Source organism: Lemur catta, chromosome 21, assembly GCF_020740605.2.
Source record: "Lemur catta isolate mLemCat1 chromosome 21, mLemCat1.pri, whole genome shotgun sequence".
Classification (NCBI taxonomy): domain Eukaryota; kingdom Metazoa; phylum Chordata; class Mammalia; order Primates; family Lemuridae; genus Lemur; species Lemur catta.
The window spans coordinates 17,148,628-17,170,732 of NC_059148.1; the positions used below are offsets into that span (position 1 = coordinate 17,148,628).

The 22,105-nt window shown below is 45.7% G+C and overlaps 1 protein-coding gene across 14 annotated transcripts in view; it reads left to right on the forward strand.

Annotated features, from left to right (window-relative positions):
• The window catches only part of DEPDC5 (DEP domain containing 5, GATOR1 subcomplex subunit), a 107,968-nt gene that overhangs the window by 71,343 nt on the left and 14,520 nt on the right, over positions 1–22,105 (forward strand). For all 14 annotated transcript variants that reach the window (XM_045534552.1, XM_045534554.1, XM_045534558.1 and 11 more), the window contains 5 exons: positions 11,541–11,695; positions 14,149–14,226; positions 14,732–14,864; positions 16,590–16,698; positions 17,995–18,222. In XM_045534552.1, the coding sequence (XP_045390508.1) occupies positions 11,541–11,695; positions 14,149–14,226; positions 14,732–14,864; positions 16,590–16,698; positions 17,995–18,222 (703 nt within the window). The remainder of the gene's footprint in view (positions 1–11,540; positions 11,696–14,148; positions 14,227–14,731; positions 14,865–16,589; positions 16,699–17,994; positions 18,223–22,105) is intronic.

Below are 22,105 nucleotides of genomic sequence, written 5' to 3' on the forward strand. Positions count from 1 at the left end.
CTGAGCAAGAGTGAGACCCTGTCTCTACTAAAAATAGAAAAATTACTCAGGTGTGGTGGCACATGCCTGTAGTCCCAGCTACTCAGGAGGCTGAGGCAAGAGACTCGCTTGAGCCCAGGAGTTTGAGGTTGCTGTGAGCTAGGCTGACGCCATGGCACTGTATCCTGGGTGATTAAGTAAAAGTTTTATCCCAATTTTACAAATGGAGAAATTGAGGGATGAGGAAGTTGTGCTTTATACAGCGCAGGGTAGAGCTGGCATTTATCTTCTTTTTTTTTTTCTCTTCTTTATCTTTTTTTGTTTTTATTTTTTTCCTTGTTCTTTATTCTTTTTCTTTCTCTACCTTCTCTGGTATAGAGCTGGGATTTAAATTCAGGCCCATAGGCTTGACTCATGACCCACTCTGTAATTACTGTTAGTAATTACTATTTTGACAGGGCCTAGGAGAAGAGAAACAGGGCTCATTGCCCTTTATGGAGGGCCCTAAGTATATGAAATTGACTTAGTGACAGAAAACTGAAAGAGTTGAGAGGGTTTATGCAGAGTGGGGTAGGCTAAGGACAGTGGGATGTGGGAGGTTCAAAGGCAAAGATTAAGGAATCCTTAATTAGTGGAAACCAGAAAACCAATATTTATGGAGAACCCACTCTGCCAGCTACTGTGTAAAGGGCCTTGCAAATATAATCTTTCCAAAAACCTAGAAGTTACAGGTATTATCACCCCATTTTCCAGATGAGGAACTGAGACTTAAAGAGGTTAGCTGATCAGAGAGCAACAACTAGTAAGTAGCTGAACCCCTACATCATCCTGCCCACTGTGCTGGGAGGGTCAGGATTTAGTTAACGTCGGAGCCTTTCCTTTCTTAGGAGGCCAGAGGTTGCTGCACCTGTCTGTGCAGGTCTCCAGATGTCTGCACCTGCCTCTTCCCAGTGAGCTGCGTGGCCCTGGGCAAATCCCTGTTGGAGTCTCTGAGTCCTAATCATCTCTGATCTCTGAATGTGGGTGGCACACTATATTTTTAGTTTGAAACAAACTTAGGTCGATCCTTTTAACTTTTTACATTCTAACAAGAGACAGGTTGTGGAAAGTTTTGGACTTAGATTAGAATTTAACATAAGAAAAATCAACAGAACTAGAAGAGAGTTGTTTTATAAACCCCATAATACAATAATTCACACAGTTTCATGTGGTGTGATTCACAAGTAGAACAAAAGTGGAGTTCCCATAATTGGGAATAGCACATAGATCTCAGACTTCAGGAGAGGCACGTGAAGAAAGTTTATATTACCCATCAGTTTTGGCCAGGCCTGGTGGCTCATACCTGTAATCCTAGCACTTTGGGAGGCTGAGCCGGGAGAATTGCTTGAGGCCAGGAGTTTGAGACCATCCTGAGCACAAATGAGACCGTGTCTCTACAAAAAAATAGAAAAATTAGCCGAGCATAGTGGTGCAGGCCTATATATAGTCCCAGCAGGAGGATCGCTGGAGGCTAGGAGTTTAAGATTATAGTGAGCTATGATGATGCCATTATACTCTAGCCCAGGTGACAGAGTGAGACCCTGTCACCCTCACACACACACAAAAAGCCAAATTTTTATCTCAACTCATATCTGGGCTAATAAGGAAGCTCTCTATACATACACAAAATTAAATTGCCCGTCTTTGTTTATGTTTGTTTTATTATTTATTGTGGTAAAAATACATAACAAAATTGGCTTTGTTTTCTAATATGCAACATAGAAAAAAATAAAACAACAACAAAAAAAAGAGAAATAAAATAAACTAACATGCAGCATAGAACGGAGGAAAGGGGCCAGTGGAGTCAGATGGCTGCTCAAATCTTGGCTTCAGCACTGTACCAGGTAGCTGCTTTAGGCACATCAATTAACCTTCTGAACCTCAGTTTCCGCATTTGTAAAAGGAAATACAAATAATTTGTTTGTAGGGTTGTTTTGAGGGTTAGAAATAATACACGTTTCTCAAGAAATTTCAGAGGAATGAAATCACATAGAGCATATTTCTGACCACAAGGCAGTTAAGTTACATGCCAGTGACAAAGTGTAACTAGGAAACCCGCTTTTATTTGGGAATTGAGTAACACAGTTCTAGTCATGTATGTGGCTGGTTCATGTATATGAATGACTGGCGGGGTGCTTGGTATGTGGTGGGCACATAGTAAGCGCCAGCTATGCTTAGGTGTTACTATAATGCCAGATTATAATGTTAATTTGATGCGTATCTGTTCATGAGTGCCTACCCCCTGTTTCTGCTGCTGCTTCTCTCCACCCTAATCCAGCACCAGAAAGTACAAAGAGGTATATAGTGAGCCCTTTAGACAAAGGGGTTACATGGCGTGTTATAAGACTGTCAGAGTGTAGGCTCTGGCGTCAGGCTGCCTGCCACTTCACGGGACTGGTCGTGAACCCTTTGACAGCTGCACTAGCTGCTCCCAACCTTTCTCATCTGTAGCATGGGACTCACAGTTGTGTTCTCCTGATAGGGTTGCTGTGAGAGCGAAAGGAGACAAAGCATCTTTGTGGTCAGCCAGACCCTGGTACACAGTAGTTCTCCATACTTGAATCTACACGTCAGTGAGGGGGAGAGAAGAGGGGAGGGAGGCAGGGAGGACAGGGGTATAAACTAGTGAACAAGCTTGAGTGTATGTATAGAAATGGGCTTGGACTAGGTGTCCTCTCCTAGCCCTTCTGGCTCTGAACTTCTGCGATGACTCTGTTGGACCTTGGAAAGGAGACAAATCCTCCAGCTCTGGCTGAGTTGCAAAGGGTGTGGCCTGTGATTTTTGCCCTCAGAACAGGTCTGCTGAGAAAGGGTTCTTGCTGGCCCGAGGCGGTGGGGGGACATCATCACCCAGACTCTGATTCTGCTGAGGGAAGGAAGTACCTGTAAGACTAAAACAGAGAGCAGTGCACAGAGGGTTCCAGGTAACAGGGTGGTGCACCGATCTTAGAAAATGGTCCTGTGTGCCTCCAATTCATTATCTTGACGATGACGAATGTGTCACTCTGTCTGATAACTAGAACAGATTCACAGTTTTCTTCTCTATATCCTGTTCTCTGGAAATTGATTTTTCTCATCAGGAACTTACATAAGAATTGAAGGTCATAAGAAACACTCGGTAATGGGACTTTCCTCAGAAGTCAGCCTCACGATGTCTTCTGTCTGCAGCTTAGAGCCTGAAGGGACATGGCAGTCAAGCGAGGCTCCTGGCACATGAGGCCTGAGCCAGTGTTGGGGTCTCTCCTCTCCCACTACTTCCTGACTCCCCCAGCAGTTACTTTCACAAGGAGGCTTGGCTCTCAGCAGCCCGGCCCAGCACTTCTGGGTGGATTTGCAAGTTAAATGTCTCCAGACATCTCCATCTCTACCACCACATCCCCCAGTCCACAAGACCATTTCTTGCCTCCTGCGTGGTTTCCCTGCTGCCCTCCCGGCCCTCTCCAGTCTGTTTTCCACCCTGCCACCAGGGTCCCATTTTAAAATGAAATCTAATTGTGTCACCCCGATTAAACCTCTCCAGGGGCTTTCTTTCCTTTAGGATAAAGGCTGAAATCCTTACGATGGCCTGAAAAGTCCTATGTGATTGGGGCCCTGCTTCCCTCTCCGGCCTCATCTTCTGCCATCCTCTTCTTCCCTCTTGCACTCCAGAGACCTCTGGAGGCACCGGGTTTCCTCCTGCCACCCTGTCCTGGCACAAGCTGTTCCCTTGCACTGACTGTGCTTAGTTAATTCTTGCTCATCTAGTCAGATTCCCTGTCATGGACTCGTGTAGCCCCAGTGCCTCTAGTCACAGGTACCTGTTGAACATTTGAAATGTGGCTGGTATGACTGAGGAACTGAATTTTTTATTTTATTTTGAATAATTTGTATTTAAATAGCCTTTTATAGCTAGGAGCTACTGTATTGCACTGCACAGCTCTAGACATCTAAAATGTCGTTGTTAAGGTCAAAAAAGTACTTAGACTATAATTCCACACTTCTCCTACCCTTTTTTTCTTTTTATTGGGTTTTGTCGTGTATTTAATCTTATTATATGTCCATTTATTGGTGGCCTCACATTTTTTGGAGTGACGTGAGATATAAAAATATAAACAACCTGCAGGACAGGTGGAAGGACATGTGGAAGAAGGAGGCTGTACCTCTAGAGAAAATTCAGATCAACTGAGATAGCAAATCCTGAGTACCTACCAGGTACAGGGCTGTGCCGAGTCCTGTGGGAGATACAGGGATGAATGAAACCCCTTATGAATATGACTTAATGCCTGTTTTCTCCTCCCCACCTCCAGATGGAAGGCTCCATGAGGGCAGGGAGAGGGTTTCGATTTGGGATGATAGTCTCCTTCCTGATAGTATAAACCTTGGAGAACATTCGGGCTCTGGGTCTGGGAGTTATTCCCAAGCTTTCCTGCTCTGCAGGGTACATGGGATTCTGTCCTGGGTCCCTTTGCAATGCCTCTACCTGCCTGGAAGGAGCTGGGTTACTAGAAAGCAGGACCACCACTTAGGCCCTTTGACTCCAGGTAAGACAAAGCATGGTATTGTCTCCACCAACCTCCGGGCACAGCTGGAGAGCTGGGCCGGCAGACCTGGCTGCTTCCTGGGGGCCAATTATCCTCCAGCATGAGAAAGTAGGGCTGTGACAGGCACAAGGTGGGTAAGGCCTATGGGGGCACCTGTTGCGGGTGGTGCTAATCTCAGAGGCATCCATGACAGGGTTCCCTCACTCACCTTTTCCCACAGGGGTCCTGGAAAGTGGGAAGAGGCTGGGGATTGGTGCTGCTGCTGAGGGTTTTTGTTGTTTTTTTTTTTAACTAAATACCTGCTGGGTGCATCGGCTCATACCTGTAATCCCAGCATTTTGGAATGCCAAAGCAGGAGGATCACTTGAGGCCAGGAGTTCAAGATGAGCCTGGGCAACATAGTGAGACCCTGTCTGTACAAAAAGTAAAATGAAATTAGCTAGGCGTGGTGGTGAGTGCCTGTAGTCCCTGCTGCTTGGGAGGCTGAGGCAGGAGGGTCGCTTGAGCCCAGGAGTTTGAGGTTGCGGTGAGCTATAATGATGCTGCTGCACTAGAGCCCATGCAACAGAGCAAGATCCTGTCTCAAAAACAAAACAAAACAAATATGGGTTTGTCTGATATTTTTCTCATGGTTAGATTAGAGTTTTGGTTTTTTAAAAAGAACGCCTCAGAGGTGAAGTGCCTTTCTTATCACATCATATGAGGGGGTACATGAGATCTGCATGACATCACTAGTGATGGTAACCATCATCACTTGATCAGTGGTGTATTTGTCAGCTGTCTCCACTATGAAGTTACTCATTTTCCCTTTTTATACTCTATCACTAAGTCTAGCCCACTCTAAAGGGAAGCAGAGAGTATCTACATATGTTCAAGGAATCCTTCTACAAGAAGATTTTGGACGAAGTCCTTAAGATGAAATGTATCATAGACCAGGCACCTCCCTTTGCTTGACTCTTTGCCAGGCATCTACGTGAGACATCTGCCATTCTGACCATCCAGCCTGCCTTTTCTGTTTGTTTACCACTGGTCTTATTCCAGAAAGTTACTTCAGATAGATTGTGGAAGTAAGTGCAACCCCCAAAATAAAAATGTGACTAGATGGGGGAAATTCAGGAAAAGAGAAAATAAGATAGGACATAATATGGGGCATTGTAAAGTGCTAAAAATCAGCTCTGAACTTCTGGTAGCCAAAGAAAAGTGGGAAACGTCTGCTCCAAGATTCAGAGTGGTCATTGGGTGAAGATAAACCAATTCCTTGGGAGAAGCATATCTTTTCCAGGTATTAAGATCTGAGCAAGATACCTTTTTTGTGCAGCCTCTTAAAAGACATTGTGTGATAACAGAGCAGGGGTCAGGAAACTATGGGGCAAATCTGCCCCACCATCTGCTTTTACAAATTAAGTTTTATTGGAACACAGCCATGCCCATTCATTTACATATTGTCAATGGCTGCTTTCCTACTGTCTCCTGCAGAGTTGAGTAGTTGTGATGGAGACCATATGGCCCACAAAACCTAAAATATTTACTATTTGGTTCCTTACAGAAAATGTTTGCCAACTCCTGAGCTAGAGGACAACTCCTTAACCACACCCTTACCAAAATGAAACTGCAGGAGTAATGTAAGTTTCTGGTAACATCATTCAGTTTAGGCTGGTAGAGCAATTCTCAGGGCTCAGTAGATGAGAGAACCCCACTACAGGGGCCTAGAAGTCAGGGCCTGAGAGCGACTCATTTTTTTTTTTTTTTTTGAGACAGGATCTTGCTCTGTGTCCTGGGTAGAGTGTAGTGGTATCATCATAGCTCACTGCAGCCTCCAACTCCTGGGCTCAAGCAATCCTCCTGCCTCAGCCTCCCAAGTAACTGGGACTACAGGCCCATGTCACTACTTCTGGCTAATTTTTCAATTTTTTTTTAGAGACAGGGTCTTGCCCTTGCTCCGGCTGGTCTCAAACTCCTGGCCTCAAGTGATCCTCCTGCCTCTGCCTCCCAGAATGCTGGAATTACAGGCAGGAGCCACCACTCCCATCCCTAAGAGCCACTCTTATAAAGGCTGGGTCTCAACTTTCTCAGCTTATTCTAATTTAAATTTAGGGCGTGATACCTGTTCCTAAGCCTTTCTGGTTAGGGATAGATGGTGATTGGTAATTGCAAGCTGCCTCTTGCTGCATTTCTCTGTGTGTTTATGATGCCAGCAAAGCCTATGTGGCCCTTTTTTTGCAAACCATTGAGCCTTCCACGGGAGAGCAAAATGGTTCTATCAGAATGAGGGGCAATTTAACCCCCAAGGAACATTTGGTCATATCTGGAGACATTTTTATTTGTCACAAGTTGGGGAAGGGGGATGACAGGTGAGGTATTACTGGCATCTGGTGGGTAGAAGCCAGGGATGCTGCTCAACATGCCACAATGCACAGGACAGCTTCCTGCAACAAACATGTATCCATGTATCTGACCCCAAATAGCAATAGTGCCAAGTTTGAGAAGTCTTATTTTAGAAAGCAATTTTTATATCATCTAACAAAATATCTGATAATATAAGGCCCTATTCTGGAAGTACCTAAGAACCTCAAGTTAAGAGGGACTAGAAATTTTATACTTTTCCAGAAGATCTCTGGAAGGCTTAGTAATTCTCTCCCAATATTTGCTGTGAGGTGCAACCTTTGATAGATGCTGCAGGAACTCCAGGTGAGCAAGTCATAGTCTTGCCTCCAGAACCCTTAAAGGAAATGAGATAGACATAATGCCATTACATGAGGCAAAACCTGGCAGCTACTAGCAGAGGTTCACAGAGGTCTAAAGTAGAGAGAAAGATGGTTCTGCTTGGCGGCTGGGGCAGAATGGATCAGGAAATGTTTTGCTAAGAGAGCAGCATTTGGAACGGCCCTTCAAGACTGATGGACTTTTTTTTTTTTTACGAATAAAAAAATAAGGTAACATTTATTTCACTTATCAACTGGCGAAGATTAAAGTTGGGTAATACCAGAGCTCATGAGATTGCGGGAAAGAAACACTCTGGGGCTCCCTTGGTGGGAATGGCACCGGCAAAAACAGTGGAAAGAGCAGACAGCAGAAACAGATCTGAGGGGACCTCAGATCTCAGAATTATCAGACTCAGCTATATTTACTATACATAAAGGCTTAAAAATGTCTGCAGGGAATAGAGTATATTTTTTAAAAAGATCAAGAATAGTTGAAAAAGAACTAAAGAGAAATTCTGGATATGAAAAACATATTAATTAAAATAAAAATGCAAAGTTTAGACTTTGTAGCATATTAGAAACAGCTAAAAAGCAGGTTCCGCTTCTCCCCTGGGCCCAGTGATGGCCGATGGCCTCAGGCCTCCATGGTCCCTGGAGCCCTAGGGAATGAGGGTACAATCTTACCCCCGCACCCAGAGGTCCGGATCATAAGCCTGGATGTCTTCACAGTCTTCCTGGGAAACTCTAGTCCTCCAGCCCATGGAGCGGATGAATTGATACCACAGTTTGTGGAACAGGGGACGCTGGAAGAGGCTCTTCCCATAGAGGAATGAAAAAATGGCTTGTTTAGGGGCCTGGTTGTCTTCCTCCATGTCATTGGCCAGGTAGTGCTATGAAGAAATGAATTCATTAGTATTGCCAGGAAAAGAGGCCAGCCCAGCTAAATAGGCTATGACCATAGATAGGAGATACTGATGGAAAGAGAGTAAAAGCAGTAAGAGAGAGGTCCCTTGTGGAAGAGGGAGAACATGGGGATAGGGGCAGGGGTTGCTGCTCAGAGAAGAAACCGCTGTGTCGGGTGACCATGCTCATTTGGTGGGGTTGAAGGATGTGTCTGAAGGTCGGTTGCACATCTGAGAAGTCAGAGGAAATGAGGTCCATGATGCTTCCAGGAAGGCGAGCTCCGCTGGGATCTCTGGAGGGAATGTGTTTCAGACGGCTGGTGTCAGGAGGATCTTTAGTGAGCTGCAGCAAAGGGCAGTTTCAGAGAGCTGAGAGGAGAAAGGCCCGGAGCTCAGGGTGGTGACAACCAAAGAGGCAATGTCCAGCACAAGACTGTGCCGAGGGCCCAGATGCCAAAGGACCCCCAGCAAGGCCACGTGTTCGTTCTGCAGGAGACCACCAGGGCCCAGAAAGGAGATATTGACAAGTCCTAAAACGGTCAGGACTGTGGGAGCATCCCGTTGGAGATATGCAGAGGGAGAGAGAAGTGCAACTGTGGGTTAGAACGCCCTGCCCTCCCCAAGGCTATGTGTTGGAGCAGAACAACCTTACTTTGGCAGATACCCTCAGATTTTTCTCCCAGGCTGGGAATTTTTTAATGACAATATCCTCATACGTCCTGGTAAAGACCTCACAGTGCTATGGAAGCACTGATGACACTCTCTGCTTCTTCAGCTTCATCTTTAGCCCACACAGCGAACTCCATGACCCAGATGTCCTTAGGCTCAGAGACCACCAGTCCTCCTCAAACTCCTCATCCTTGGAATCTGATGATGACTCCCTCTTCCTTTTCCAGCCAGGGGACTAAGGCGGGGGACTGGGATCTACCCAAGGGGCTGATGGTCCTGGACATTTGTCATCCACCACTACCTCCAGGGGGTAGTACCCTGAGGTGCTGTGCTGGGGGCTCTGGCTCTCAGACTAAGAGTCCAGTTGGTCATGATTTCTCCCAAGCTCTTCCTTCCTTTCCATGGAACCCAGACGCTGTTCTGTCCAAAACTTTCTTCTGGGCTCTGGTTGAATCCAAGCCTGTTATCTCTTCTCCAAGTTGGGGAGAAGTTAGGGGTGGAGACAAGCTCTGTGAAGATGCTGTTATGCACTGTACTGCCAGGCACCCCCGGAGTCGGGTCCTTCCAATCAGGAAGGTCAGAAGCCTCTGATGTCATCAGTCTCTCCAACCTGGCAAAAGTTTGAAGGATAACAGAAGTAACTGCCAGACTGATGTGCACACTTGTCTGCAGATTGGGGGTTAACAGTACCTCCGGCCACCGGCCTCTGACCATGTCCAAAACTGTCCTCAGGGTCTCAGGATCCCTCTTTCCTTCTCCCCAACAGATGCTGTATTCTCTCCACTCTAAACTGGAAGCATATTGGGCTCTTCCTCTGTGCAGCCACACTTCGGTGTGTAGTTCAGTGGCATTAAGCACATTCACAGTGTTGTGCAACCACCACCACCACCACCACCACCACCACCACCATCCATCTCCAAAACTTTTTCATCAGCTCAAACAGAAACTCTGTACCTATTAAACACCAAGTCCCCACCCTCTATCCCCAGGCCCTGGCAACTGCCATTCTACTTTCTATCTCTGTGAATTTGATTACTCTAGGGACCTCATATACTTCTCATACTGTGGAATCATACAGTATTTGTCCTTTTGTGTCTGGCTTATTTCACTTAGTATAATGTCCTCAAGCTTCTATCATGTTGTAGGATGTGTCTGAATTTCCTTTTTTTAAAAATACTGCCCATTGTGTGTATATACCACATTTTGTTTATCCATTCATCCATCTATTAATGTTTGTTTGGGTTGTTTCCACATCTTGGCTCTAAGTCTTACTTTTGATCCATTGGTAGAACTTATTGATGAGAAGCACATCTGTTATTGAGGCTGTGCCTAAAGTTTTATTTTGTATTTTGATCCCTTACGTATTTCTAATCAACCCATACGAAGCATGAGACCAGTCAAATGAGTTAATCCAAGGTGCAGGGACTGAGCGTCTACTTTGTAGTCCTCAACTTTCAGAGTTGGATGAGGTGTCAGAGACCATCCAAACCACTCATCAATTCCTACGCAGCTTCCTAACAGGCCTAGGCTCTCCTAGGAGTCTCTCGCTGCTGGGAAGGGCACGGTTGCTTCTGGAAGCAGTTCCCATCACTGTGGAAGTCCAGTTGTTAGGAAGCTCTGCTTACCTTGAAGCATCTTGCATTCATGATTTATCCTGTAGTCACTGCATTTCAAGGACTGATGGATTTTTAGCTGGTGGGTGGAGGGAAGTCAACCCCAGGGTAACAGGTCACATAGATTATACATGCAGGGTTTGATTTGGCTGGAAAGGTACCTATGGGTGAATGGTGGGCGGGCAATGCGGTGAGATCACAGGTCACGCCAATGTTGTATAGGACCTCAGTGTCCCGAGAGTTGGTTTTTAGTGTGGTAGCTCACAGGGAGACTTGAAAGATTTCAGAGTAACAGAGTGGTGGGATTGGAGCTGTTCCTTAGGAAGATACAAATGGAGGTGGCTTGCAAGTAGGGTTTTTCAGGGGAGAGGCTGCAATTGCGGGCTGGGGAGGAGACTGTTAGAGTCCTCTCTGGCTAGAGGAAGTGCAGCCATGGCTGAGACATGCATGTGAATCTGCAGAGGGGTGGCCACAGGATGAGGCCTCTACGTAGGTGCAAAGCGGAAGAGCTATCTGATGCCGCTGAGGCTCAAGCCTGGGCATTTGGAAGACTGTACCACTGACAGATACAGGAAAGGAGGCCTGAGGTGGGAAAGGGTGCATCATAGTTAGACAGAGGATGCCCCTGTGGTGTTCACCCATTTGCCTGCAAATGTGTTCTCTCTCTCCTCCTCCCACTCTCATACGGAATGATTCGGACTTCTCCGCTCTTTCTATGGAGGTTTTTCTTTAGTGTAAATCTTGTGGTTTGAGTCAGATGCTGAAGTGATTTCTTTGGTCCTGGGGATTTACTGTGAGGGGTGGCCTCTTGTCTGTCTTGGTTTGGAGGGTGGGGGTTCCTAGTTGCTCTGATAGAAGGCAGCGCACACTGGAGGGGGTATAGTCTAGACTCCTTCAGCTCTTCCGTCAGGGACCAATGGGGACTGAGAATGAGAGGAATGGAAAGGACCATGTATGTAAGTAGCTTTAATTAAAGATTTTTTTTTTTTGGTATTAGTTGTTATTGATTTATTTTTTGTAAATGCTTATTGAGTGGATAAACCAGTACAGCTTATTTACTGTGTTTCCCTGTTGGTTATTCTTAGATCCAAGTATTAATTTTTAAATCTCCTACAGATGTCTATGGAACAAACAGTCCCTCCGATGCTGGATGGCACCAGTTTGGGGGTAAGCACAGGCCAATCCGTGGACAGAGGCAACAGCCAGGCCTTTGGGAACTCCCAGAACGTAGGAGAACAGGGCTTCTCCTCCGCAAACTCCAGTGACAACAGGTGAGACTCAGAATGGCTGAACTCATGCTCCTGGGGAGTGGTGGCCATCTAACCTCAAAGGCTGCGGAGGCAGGAGTCCAAAGCTCTGGGCCAAGTTCCGACTCTGCCACTGATTATGTGGGACTCTGGGCAAGTCAGTCCTTATCCACACCTATGTGATGGGGCAAATGATCTGTGTCTTGCCTTCCTCACAGGATAGCCAAGAGGTTCCACAGAGAGGTAGGGAAGTGTCAGACACTGTGCAGGGGAACAGGGCTTCAGGAAGAGGGCCCAGACCAAGTCTGTCCTGTTCACCATGGTGTCAGTGGTGTGATGCCTTGTACATGATAGCCTGCAGTCAGTAAGGAGATGAATGAATTACTAATTGTGGCTGAACATGGCTATTCTTTTCCTATTCCTTAGTATCCAGAGGAAAAAGAAGCTGCCTGTACCTCATTTGCTTGAGCAAGTACACCAGCTTTTCATGCCATTGTCAATTCTGAAAAACTTCTCTTTTATTTCCTTCCCAACTGTGTTTGCTTAAGAATACTTCTGCCCAATCTGTTCTTGTTGCTTTCCTGACTGAGCAGCCCTTAGCTAAATGATCTAAGAAATTTGACTTTTGCACCCCTTTCCCTGGGAGCAGAAGGGTCTCTGAGGCTACTTACCTGACTGGCCTCTGTCAGGAGTCACTTGGTTTCCTTTATGTCATAACTTCTGTGCTGGTTTTACCTGGGCCTCATCCACTGCAGCTTGTTCGTTCTGGCCAGGAGAGGTAACAACCAGTTCAGAAGCAGGAGCAGGCCTGGACTGCTCTACTCTAATCTTCTCTCAGGCCCGTATCCCCATCAAGCCTGGCTGGCTTCTTGGCTCTGGCCATGGAGCAGATTGGAGAGGCTGCCCAGTGCACAGGAGAGGAGTGCATTTACCTGCTTCCTTGTTCCTTACAAGGGTAGAACAGCAGGTTTTCTTCTGCTTTTGGAAGAAAAGAGAAACCAGGGATGTTTAGGCCGAAAGTGAGAAGATCAAAAATAACTTGGCAGGTAGAATAAGGACCAATGACTAAAAAATTATGGAGAACAGATTCCAATTCATAATAAAGAACTTACCGGGTCTAGGTACTGCTGCATGAAAAGGGGCGGTGTTGGCCAGGCACGGTGGCTCTCGTCTGTAATCCTAGCACTCTGGGAGGCCAAGGCTAGAGGATCGCTTGAGATCAGGAGTTCAAGACCAGCCTCAGCAAGAGTGAGACCCCATCTCTACTAAAAATAGAAAAATTAGCTGGGTGTGGTGGTGCATGCCTGTAATCCCAGCTACTTGAGAGGCTAAGGCAGGAGGATTGCTTGAGCCTAGGAGTTTGAGGTTGCTGTGAGCTAGGCTGATGCCATGGCACTCTAGCCCAGGTGACAGAGTGAGACTCTGTCTCAAAAAAAAAAAAAAAAAAAAAAAAAGTGGGGGGACTATATTTAGAGGAGCTGAGTTCTCTGCCATTGAAGATGTCCACACAGATATTTCCCTGGATTGGAAGGAAAATCACTTCAAGGGTCTTTAAAGGCTTTTTCTAATTCTTGAGATTCTGAAATGCTACAGCAAGTCCTGGACCCTCCAAACAGGAAGAGGAATCCAGGACTGAGAAAAGAGAGAAGTTTAAAGAACTTGAGGAGCTTCTGGATAAGCCCCAGAACTGGCCCAATTTGGTATGGTGGGTGGCCACTCAACTGCTGAGGGTTAAGCTTGTTTTAAGGGACTGTCATACCATTAAGGAAGAGCTTGGGCAGCAGGTGATGGCAAGATCTGGACTTTGGAGTACGGCTGACCTGGATTCAAATCCAGATCCTGACGTTTCCCGCCTCTTTGACTTTCACCAGTTCCTTTAACCAATCTGAGTTTCAGAAGATTGATGTTATTCGTTGTCATGTTTAGTGCTGTTCACGATTTGGGGCTTCATGGGTATCGATCCCTAAGCTCAGTGTCGTAGAGACATTAGCCTCATAGCAACCCTGAAAGAGAGGAATAGCATCATCTCCATCTTTCAGGCCAAGAAAAGCTAGAAGCCCTATGGCTGGGTAGTGATAACACTGAGATTCTGTCCCCTGTGCTCTTACTGTATCCCATTCTCTGGTCAAAAGTAAATGAAGCTACTTGGGAGAGGCCTTTGGGGCAAAACCAGAGCAGTCCAGGGAGATTTCTTGGAAACGGTTGGGCCATTTAAAGGGGAGATACTCACTAAGGGTAAGTTCAGATACAAAACTACTTTGAATTATTTTTATTCTTTTAATGTGTATACTTTGGAAGTAGAACATCCCCTGTGAGATATCCCCAGGATGTAGCTGTCCAGAATTTGCTTGAATGCCTTCGGTGTCAACATGGTTCTGGTTTCCTGCTCCGTAAGAAGTAGAGAGTGTTCCTGATATTCGTGCTTCCGACTGTGTGTGCGTCCTCTTGCTTTGCTGACCAGACGCTCTGTATCACAGCTCTCAGCAGCCGGCAGCAAGCTCCCTGACGTCGTCCTCCACCCTGACGGAGATCCTGGAAGCCATGAAGCACCCCTCGTGAGTAGCTCGTCACATATGTGAGTGTAGGGTCAGGAGGCTCCCGAGAGCATGTGTCACTGCAGTGCTCAGGCAGTGTGGTTTGGTGGATTCATACCTGACTCTGCTGCTCACTAGCTTTGAGACCTTGGGCAAGTGACTTGACCTCTCTGACCCTCTGTTACCTTGCTTGTAAAATCAGATTTTTTAAAAAAATGGTTAAGGCACAGGGTTGATGTAAGGATTAAATGAAATAATTATGCGAAGGACCTAATGTAATGCTTGCAAGTACTGGTGTTCTCTAAATGTCAGTCCCTTCTCCCCTTCCTCCTTTTCACCCTGTAACACCTTCTTCTGTTCTGTCATGGTTATTTCTCTGGGTCCAAGAGTAGCATAGAGAAATTGCTTCATGGGGGCCCTTATTTCAGATATTAAATGTGTTACTGGGAGTCCCTTCTTTTTCATCTTTTTTTCTGCTTGTTGCCACCGGGCACACACATTCCCTGCTCACCGTGTTGGAACCCAGGACAGGAGTCCAGCTGCTCTCTGAACAGAAGGGTCTCTCGCCATACTGCTTCATCAGTGCCGAGGTGGTGCACTGGCTGGTGAACCACGTGGAGGGGGTCCAGACGCAGGCGATGGCCATCGACATCATGCAGGTGAGGCAGCAAGGCAGGGCCTGCAGAGCTGTCTGCTCAGGCCCCCGTGGGACTAGGCCCTGTCTCAGAAGCCGTCACCCTTTCCAGAAATGAGATCGCACGTGGGGTGAGAATCTGTTTTTAATAAGTTTAAGGCCTGTCTGGAAATGATGAAAGAAAAAGCCTTGCTTCGAAATACACTACATCTTGACTTAAAAATCTGGCAGAATTTATTGTCTGAACTGAAATGTTCTGTATGGGATCTGTGCACTTGTAAACCTTGGAGAAATCTCTGTGAAAGATTTTCAGAGAATTCTCTCCCTCTGACCTCAAGCCCCCAATTTCCTCTGGTCAGTGTCTGTTTTATTCAAGACTCAAAGTTGGATTCAAGGCTCTGCCCCAGGGGCCTTCTGGCACCCTGTACTTACTCTGTCAGAGCCCTGGGGACAACAGAATGAAGAATCTGTCTGTGTATCTCATTTGTCTCCTGCCTAGACCAGCTCCTGGAGGGTGGGGCTACCTTTTATTATCCATTGCAGTGCCTGGCATGTTGCTTGGTACGTGGTAGGCACTTAGTCCCACACCTGCCAGAGTTACTTATACTGTTCGGAACTGGAATAGTGAGGACAGGAATGGGAAAGATTGAGTTGACTCAGCCAGTTCCCACCATCCTGTCTGTGTAGAGGTCCCTACTGGAAATAAATCAGTACTGTTTACTGACTAGCTGGGTTGTCATCACAGAAATGTAAAATCAGTAACTGATTTGAATAAGCATGTGATCCTCAGTGATCTCTTTGAGGGTCTTGATGTACTGTTTTGATTAATCTTTGCCTGGTAGCTTTATATACTCTCACCTCCCTAAGAATACTATTTTCCTTATTCAAACAATGAAATGTGGCTAGGTGTGGTGGCTCACACCTGTAATCCCAGCACTCCAGGAGGCTAAGGCAGGAGGATCACTTGAGGCCAGGAGTTTGAGACCAGCCTGGGCAACATAGCAAGACCCTGTCACTATAAAAAATAAAAAAATTAGCGTAGTGGTACACGCCTGTACTTCCATCTAATCAGGAGGCTGAGGTGGGAGGATCATTTAAGCCCAGGAGTTCAAGGTTACAGTGAGCTATGATTACGCCACTGTACTCCAGCCTGGGCAACAAAGCAAGACCCTGTCTCTAAAAACAACAATGAAATGCTACTACAGCAGTTAAAATGAATGAGCTGAAGGTACATGTATCAACATGGATAAATGTCAGAAGCATGATGTGGACTGAAAAACCAATTTACAAAGTGATATGTAGTATTATGCTATTTATTTAAAATTTCATAAGAATACCTCATTTTCCATCCATACATGTCTGTATAATAAAATTATTAAAAATGTGCATGAGAATATTATACTAACCATTTATTTTTGTGGAGAGAAGAAGGGGAATGGGACTTGGGAGAGTCTGTATTATTTTTTTTTAAATAAAAAGATCTTAAGTCAGTATAACAAAATGTTAAATTTATTAAAGCAGAATAGTAGCATACCTGGATTTTCTTTATGCTTTTCTGCATGTTTGAAATATTTGATGATATAATATGAGGCTTCTTTTTATAATGTAAGTTACACCAGGCACATGTCTAATGGGGGGGAGTAGGGTCTCCTTAGTGCTCCTTCCACTCCATTGACTCCAGTGCATGATAGAGGGCTGCGCCTTCAGATGTCCCTCTGTAGGAATTTCAGTGTTTCAATGTCTCTCCTAGAAAATGCTGGAAGAGCAGCTCATCATGCACGCATCTGGCGAAGCCTGGCGGAACTTCATCTATGGCTTCTATTTCTACAAGATAGTAGTGGACAAAGAGCCAGACCGAGGTCAGAGCCGAGGCGCATGCGGTTGCCCACGGGGGCGGACGGTTTTCCTGGCGACTTGCCCTTTCCCATGACAGTGCTGCTTGAGCTCCATGTATGACTTTGTATTCCAAGTTGTCAGAGCTGTCAGCTTCCCTGAGCATTTGTATTTAATTTAAGCATAGCCAGAGTGACAAAGGTTTCTCAAGCTACAGTATGTGCTTGGTGAGGACACTGTGGGTGGAAGATAAACCCCAAAGAGGCCAAGGGACCTGGTGTGAGGAAATTCCCACAAGTCATTTTTTGGTAGCTGTTTTTAGTTATAGCACCCCGGTCCTCACTTCCACCCCCACTCTGTACAGGTGGTTCTGGTTATAACATGAGTGGCTCCAGTCTGTGATTAATAGCTGTTTTCACTTGCTGGGTCTCCAGCCTCCATTCCTTTCCCCTGGAAGACTATCAAGTCCTAGCAAGTTTTCCCAGATACATTTTAGGTATTGTTTTTTTTTTTGTTTTTGTTTTAATGAGGAAAAAGTAATTCCCAGAGGGGAACAATTTCTAGCATGGTCAGAGCTGGCTCACATAACTCTGGAGGCATCCAGGATTCAGACCAGTGTCTCTAGTGTACCCAGAGCACATGGGACCTTGGCTGGAAGTGACACGCATTCTGTAGGCAAATGGCTTCTCCATCTCCAGGCTTAAGGAATCATATCTGAGATGAAGTAGCTAGTGCCACTCACTGTGCTGTCTAAGGACATGTTGACAGTGGACCTGTGTGGGTTTTTTTTCCTTGTAGCCATTAGTATGTCCATCAACACTTTTTCTCTTAAAGTCTAAGTTTGACTGGTGGATACCTATTTTACCTTCCAGTTGAAAAATACCAGGTTACTGTTATATGCTTTCAAATAAAAGATATGAAACTGAGGATAAAATATTTTTTTAAATTGAAGTAAAGTTCCTGTAACATAAAATCAACCATTTGAAAATGAACAGTTCAGAGGCAATTAGTACATTCACCAACCATCACCTCGATCTGGTTCCAGACCATTTCCATCACCGCAAAAGGAAACCCCATCCCCATTAGCAGTCAACCCCCAGCTCCTTCTCCTCCCGCCCCCACATCCACTAATGTGCTTTCTATCTCAAAGATTAGCCTCTTCAGGACTTCTCCTATAAATGGAATCATACACCATGTGGCCTTTTGTGTCTGGCTCCCTTTACTTCACATATGTTTTCAAGGCTCATCAGGCTGGGACATACATCAGTAAGAGGATAAGCATTTGTGCTGAGGACTCCTTCTCTCCCCTCTGCCTTTCCCAGTGGCCATGCAGCAGCCCGCCGCCTCCTGGCACACAGCAGGGGTAGACGACTTCGCCAGCTTCCAGCGTAAGTGGTTTGAGGTAGCCTTTGTGGCAGAAGAGCTCCTGCACTCCGAGATTCCTGCCTTCCTCTTGCCCTGGCTGCCGAGCCGGCCAGCCTCCTACGCAAGCAGGCACAGCTCCTTTAGCCGCAGCTTTGGAGGACGGAGCCAGGCGGCCGCGCTTTTAGGTAGATGCCTGATCTGGACAAGGTCTGGGAATATGCTGGTGGGCGGCTGGGGGAGGGTGGTGGCCAGTCAAGGGAATGATACCACATGAACTGGGATTAGAGCTGCTGTGGCTGTCAGCACCGTGGGCTCCTGTGCAAACTTCCACTGGCCAAGTGGCTTCATTATTATCCCAACCAACAGTATTTAGCGCCTCTCATATCAGAGCATGGTGCCAGAACTGCTTGGATAGGAAAGAAAAAATTGTGGCCACTTTTCCCAAGAGGCCTTCAGGATATGGGGGATGTGAGCTGGTGCCCATTGCAGATATTTAGTTCCTGCCAGAGGCCTTTCCTAGAACTATAGCATCGTAGGATGTCAGAAGATGAGGGAACCTAAAAGGTCATCCATTCCAGACATTCATCCTGAGCAGGAACCTCCCCTCCTCCCTTCCTTCCCAGTGTGCTTACCACATCCAGGGTTGTAAACTGGAACTCTTCCTGTCCTTTCCATGGTTCTAAGATGGGGTGAATACCTGCCTGTTGAAAGATGGTGTGACCTCTGATAGGAAATGGGGAAGTCTGCCCTGGGGAACCCCGAAGGACTGATGGGTTGAAATATGAGTGTCTTTAGAAAATACAGGCCATGGGCAAAGCACCATGGGATTTATCTCAAGGGCAGGTGGGAGAGACCCCGAAAACCCTTTGGCAGAAGGAAGCAAACATAACGTAGACCAAACTCCAGTGAAATTCCAAATTCTGCTTCGTTTGCCTATAAATGCCCAGCTAATTGGAATTCTTATCTAGCTGGGAGATGAAAACGTTAATAGTCATTACAGTTTCCAGAGCCTCAGACTCACTTGGACCTGGGAGTGGCTGTGACCTCCCCTTATATCCTCACCCCAGCGTCACTTAGCACGGTGTGTGAGAAGTGAAGGGGTGGAGGATAGGGTGGAACCCTGAAAAGGGCAGCTCTTCCTCCTTTCGCCCAGGCAGTCGTGACTTGCCCTTCTCCCTTTTATTGCATTTCTAACTGTCTACTTCCATGAGGTCTTGGAAACCACATACTCCCTGTTATCCTGGGGTGCTCACTTTCTGCAGCCTAAACCACCTTGAGCATCACCAAGGGCTTGAGACCAAAGACCTTTGAGCACCTGGAATAGTGAGCAGCAAGATCGTGCATTTTGTGCCACAAAGGGCCTGCTAGAAACAGCAAATAAAAGGGCGGGTACCCTGATAGCAGTGGGAAGCAAAAAGCAATACTCTTAACAGTGAAGGTGGAGTCAGGAAAACCTATTGCAAATATAATAAGCACACGAACTCGATAAGTACAGCGTTATTCAGTTATAGCACTGGATTGCATATGGGAAGCTTCTCAAGAAACTAAGCTTTACACCATTTTCCCCACTAAATCAAGCTTATTTTTAGTAGCCACATTTTAAAGCTAAAGATTTTCATCTTCTCTGAGGAACAAGAAACAATGCCCGAAAGCTAGGTGCTTTCAGATATATACTAAAGAGAGAGTTGAAAAGTCAACCCTACCACTCTCTCTGAGGTCATTTTGTGAGACAAAGATACAATGAGTTACTTTAAGTAAATATTGGATCATGTACGGTGACACTGTATTTACCTGAGAGCTGAAGGAAGCAAAAAGGTTTCTGAAGAAGCCACATAAATGCTGCAAGTCCAAGTGTCACCTCCTTGTGGGGAAAGACCCTTGGACCAGCATATACAGCCTGTTTACCGAGGTCTTACCAGTTTGGTTATAGGTCCCTCACTAATACCCCAGATCAGAGGGACAGGCTTAGGGGTACCTAATGGCAGCAGGTGTACTAACATATTTTAGCAGAATGTTTTGCAAAATAAATCTTTTAAGTTTTGGTCCTTTAAGGTGGGGAGGTAACTATAATTCTCTCTTTTCTTGACAGTCTTCAGTAAAAGGAATTATTTTAATATGACTCTTCTCCTACAGAGTGTATAAAACCTTAGAGCAGAATTTCTCAACCTCAGCAGTACAGACATTTTGAGCCAGATCATTCTTTGTTGTGGGGGGCTGTTCTGTGCATTGTAGGATGTTTAGCAGCATCCCCGGCCTCTACCTACTAGATGCCAGTAGCACACTGCAGTGTGACATTGCCACATGTCCCCTGGAGGTTGTAAAATTGCCCTCAGTTGAGAACCACTGTCTTAAAAGGAAGGATTCCAGTAGGAGCCAAAATTAGAGAGCTCAGCAAAACCTGAGAGGCTTTGAAGCTCATCAGTAACTCCCTAAGGAGGTGTGAGGTTGATGTGTAATGTGGGCATGTTTGCAGAGCTTGGGAGTAGAATGAATGGTCAGCGCTGGAGCTGTGGCGTTGGAAGGAAATGCTGGTCTCTGCTCCATCCTGGCCCCTGGGCAACTCTTGTGCTGTCAGCGCTAGTGGTTGTGGTTGCTTCATCCCTACCTGATGTGGTGCAGTGGCAACAACAACATTAATGCCATGATTTCTAGAGCATGTATGTGTCAGACTCTGTACTGAGCAGAAAATTGTCTCATTTAATCTTCATCTGAGTCTTGTGACAGATTTATGCTTTTGAGTTCAGGAACCTATGACGCTTAGAAAGGTGAAGTATTTAATAATTTGCCCAAGGCTCTGCATCTACTGAGTGCTGGCCCTGAAGCCTGAGCTCTAACCATGCTGTACTTCAGCCTCAGCTGCAGCTCTCTTAGTGTGGCTTTTCTTACCCTCTGTGCCATCCCATTGGTCCTTCTAGCACACTCCCTCCAGTCCCAACTCCAACAACTCTTTGACCCCCACCAGGACCTACAACCAGTTAATCTTGCCATCTTTCTGTTCTGCTTCTCCCACCTCACTCTATCTCAGCACCTAGGATAGTACTTGACACATGGCTTCAATAAATATTTGTTGAATGTATGAAAAAATGTGAACGAATGTTGTTTGGCAGAATTGGGGAAAATCAAATTTGGAGCATTAGGTCTGCAGTCAGCAAACCTTCTGACTCTAAGCAGTTAATTGTCCAATTGTCAGAAAGGCAGTAGTTCTGCTCTTCATCTTTAGTAGTTAAAAATGCTAACAGCTAGTACCCAGAGACTTGTGAGGAAAAAAGAAAAAAAAAATGCTAACAGCCTGGGAACAGACAAACTGCCCATCACCTAGGCATGTGCACAGTCCCCACACAGTGAGTGGACAAGCCACATGTCATGGAGGCATGTACACAGTTCCAGCCCATTTTTCACACTTACTCCTTGGTTAGAGTTACTGCTTCTGGAGAATGCTTTAGGTATTGTCACCTATGCATCATCATTGTGGTTCTAAAGGCTATCTTCACAATTTTTATGTGAACAACTTCATTTCCAAAGTTGTCTTCTCCTGTAGGCTGATAAAACCCTCTCGTGACTTTCATAGTCTTTAGCGCAATGTGAGATTGAGATCGTCTCAGGTTAGCCTTGGTTGTTAGTGCTTAAAGAGGAGCAGTATATAGAAAAGTGAAGGGAGAATAGGGAAGAAGTGGACTTACATCTACAGCAGGTAGTTTATTAAATAGGTGTTCTTCACCTGGGTTCTGTGTATAGCTTTAGGGTGTTGGGGAATCTGAAACTAGGCAGAATTTTGTGTGTGTGCGTGTTTTCTGGGAAAACATCCCTTTATTAACTTTTTAATGGCTTCCATGGTTGTTACAGAGGAATTTCACTCTATCAGCCTCCTTGCCCATCACCCTTCCCAAAAGAAACAAGTTTCTTTTCTTTCTAAACCCAACGTGGCCTTCTTGCAGCTAGTTCTATCCCCATAGCAGCTCTCAGACCTTTGTGTTAGCAAATGAGATGTTTCTTCCCAGCATTTTTTTTCAGGTTAGAATATACTATGTTATTTACTTAAGTGAGAGGAATCTGTTGTTTTTAAATTAG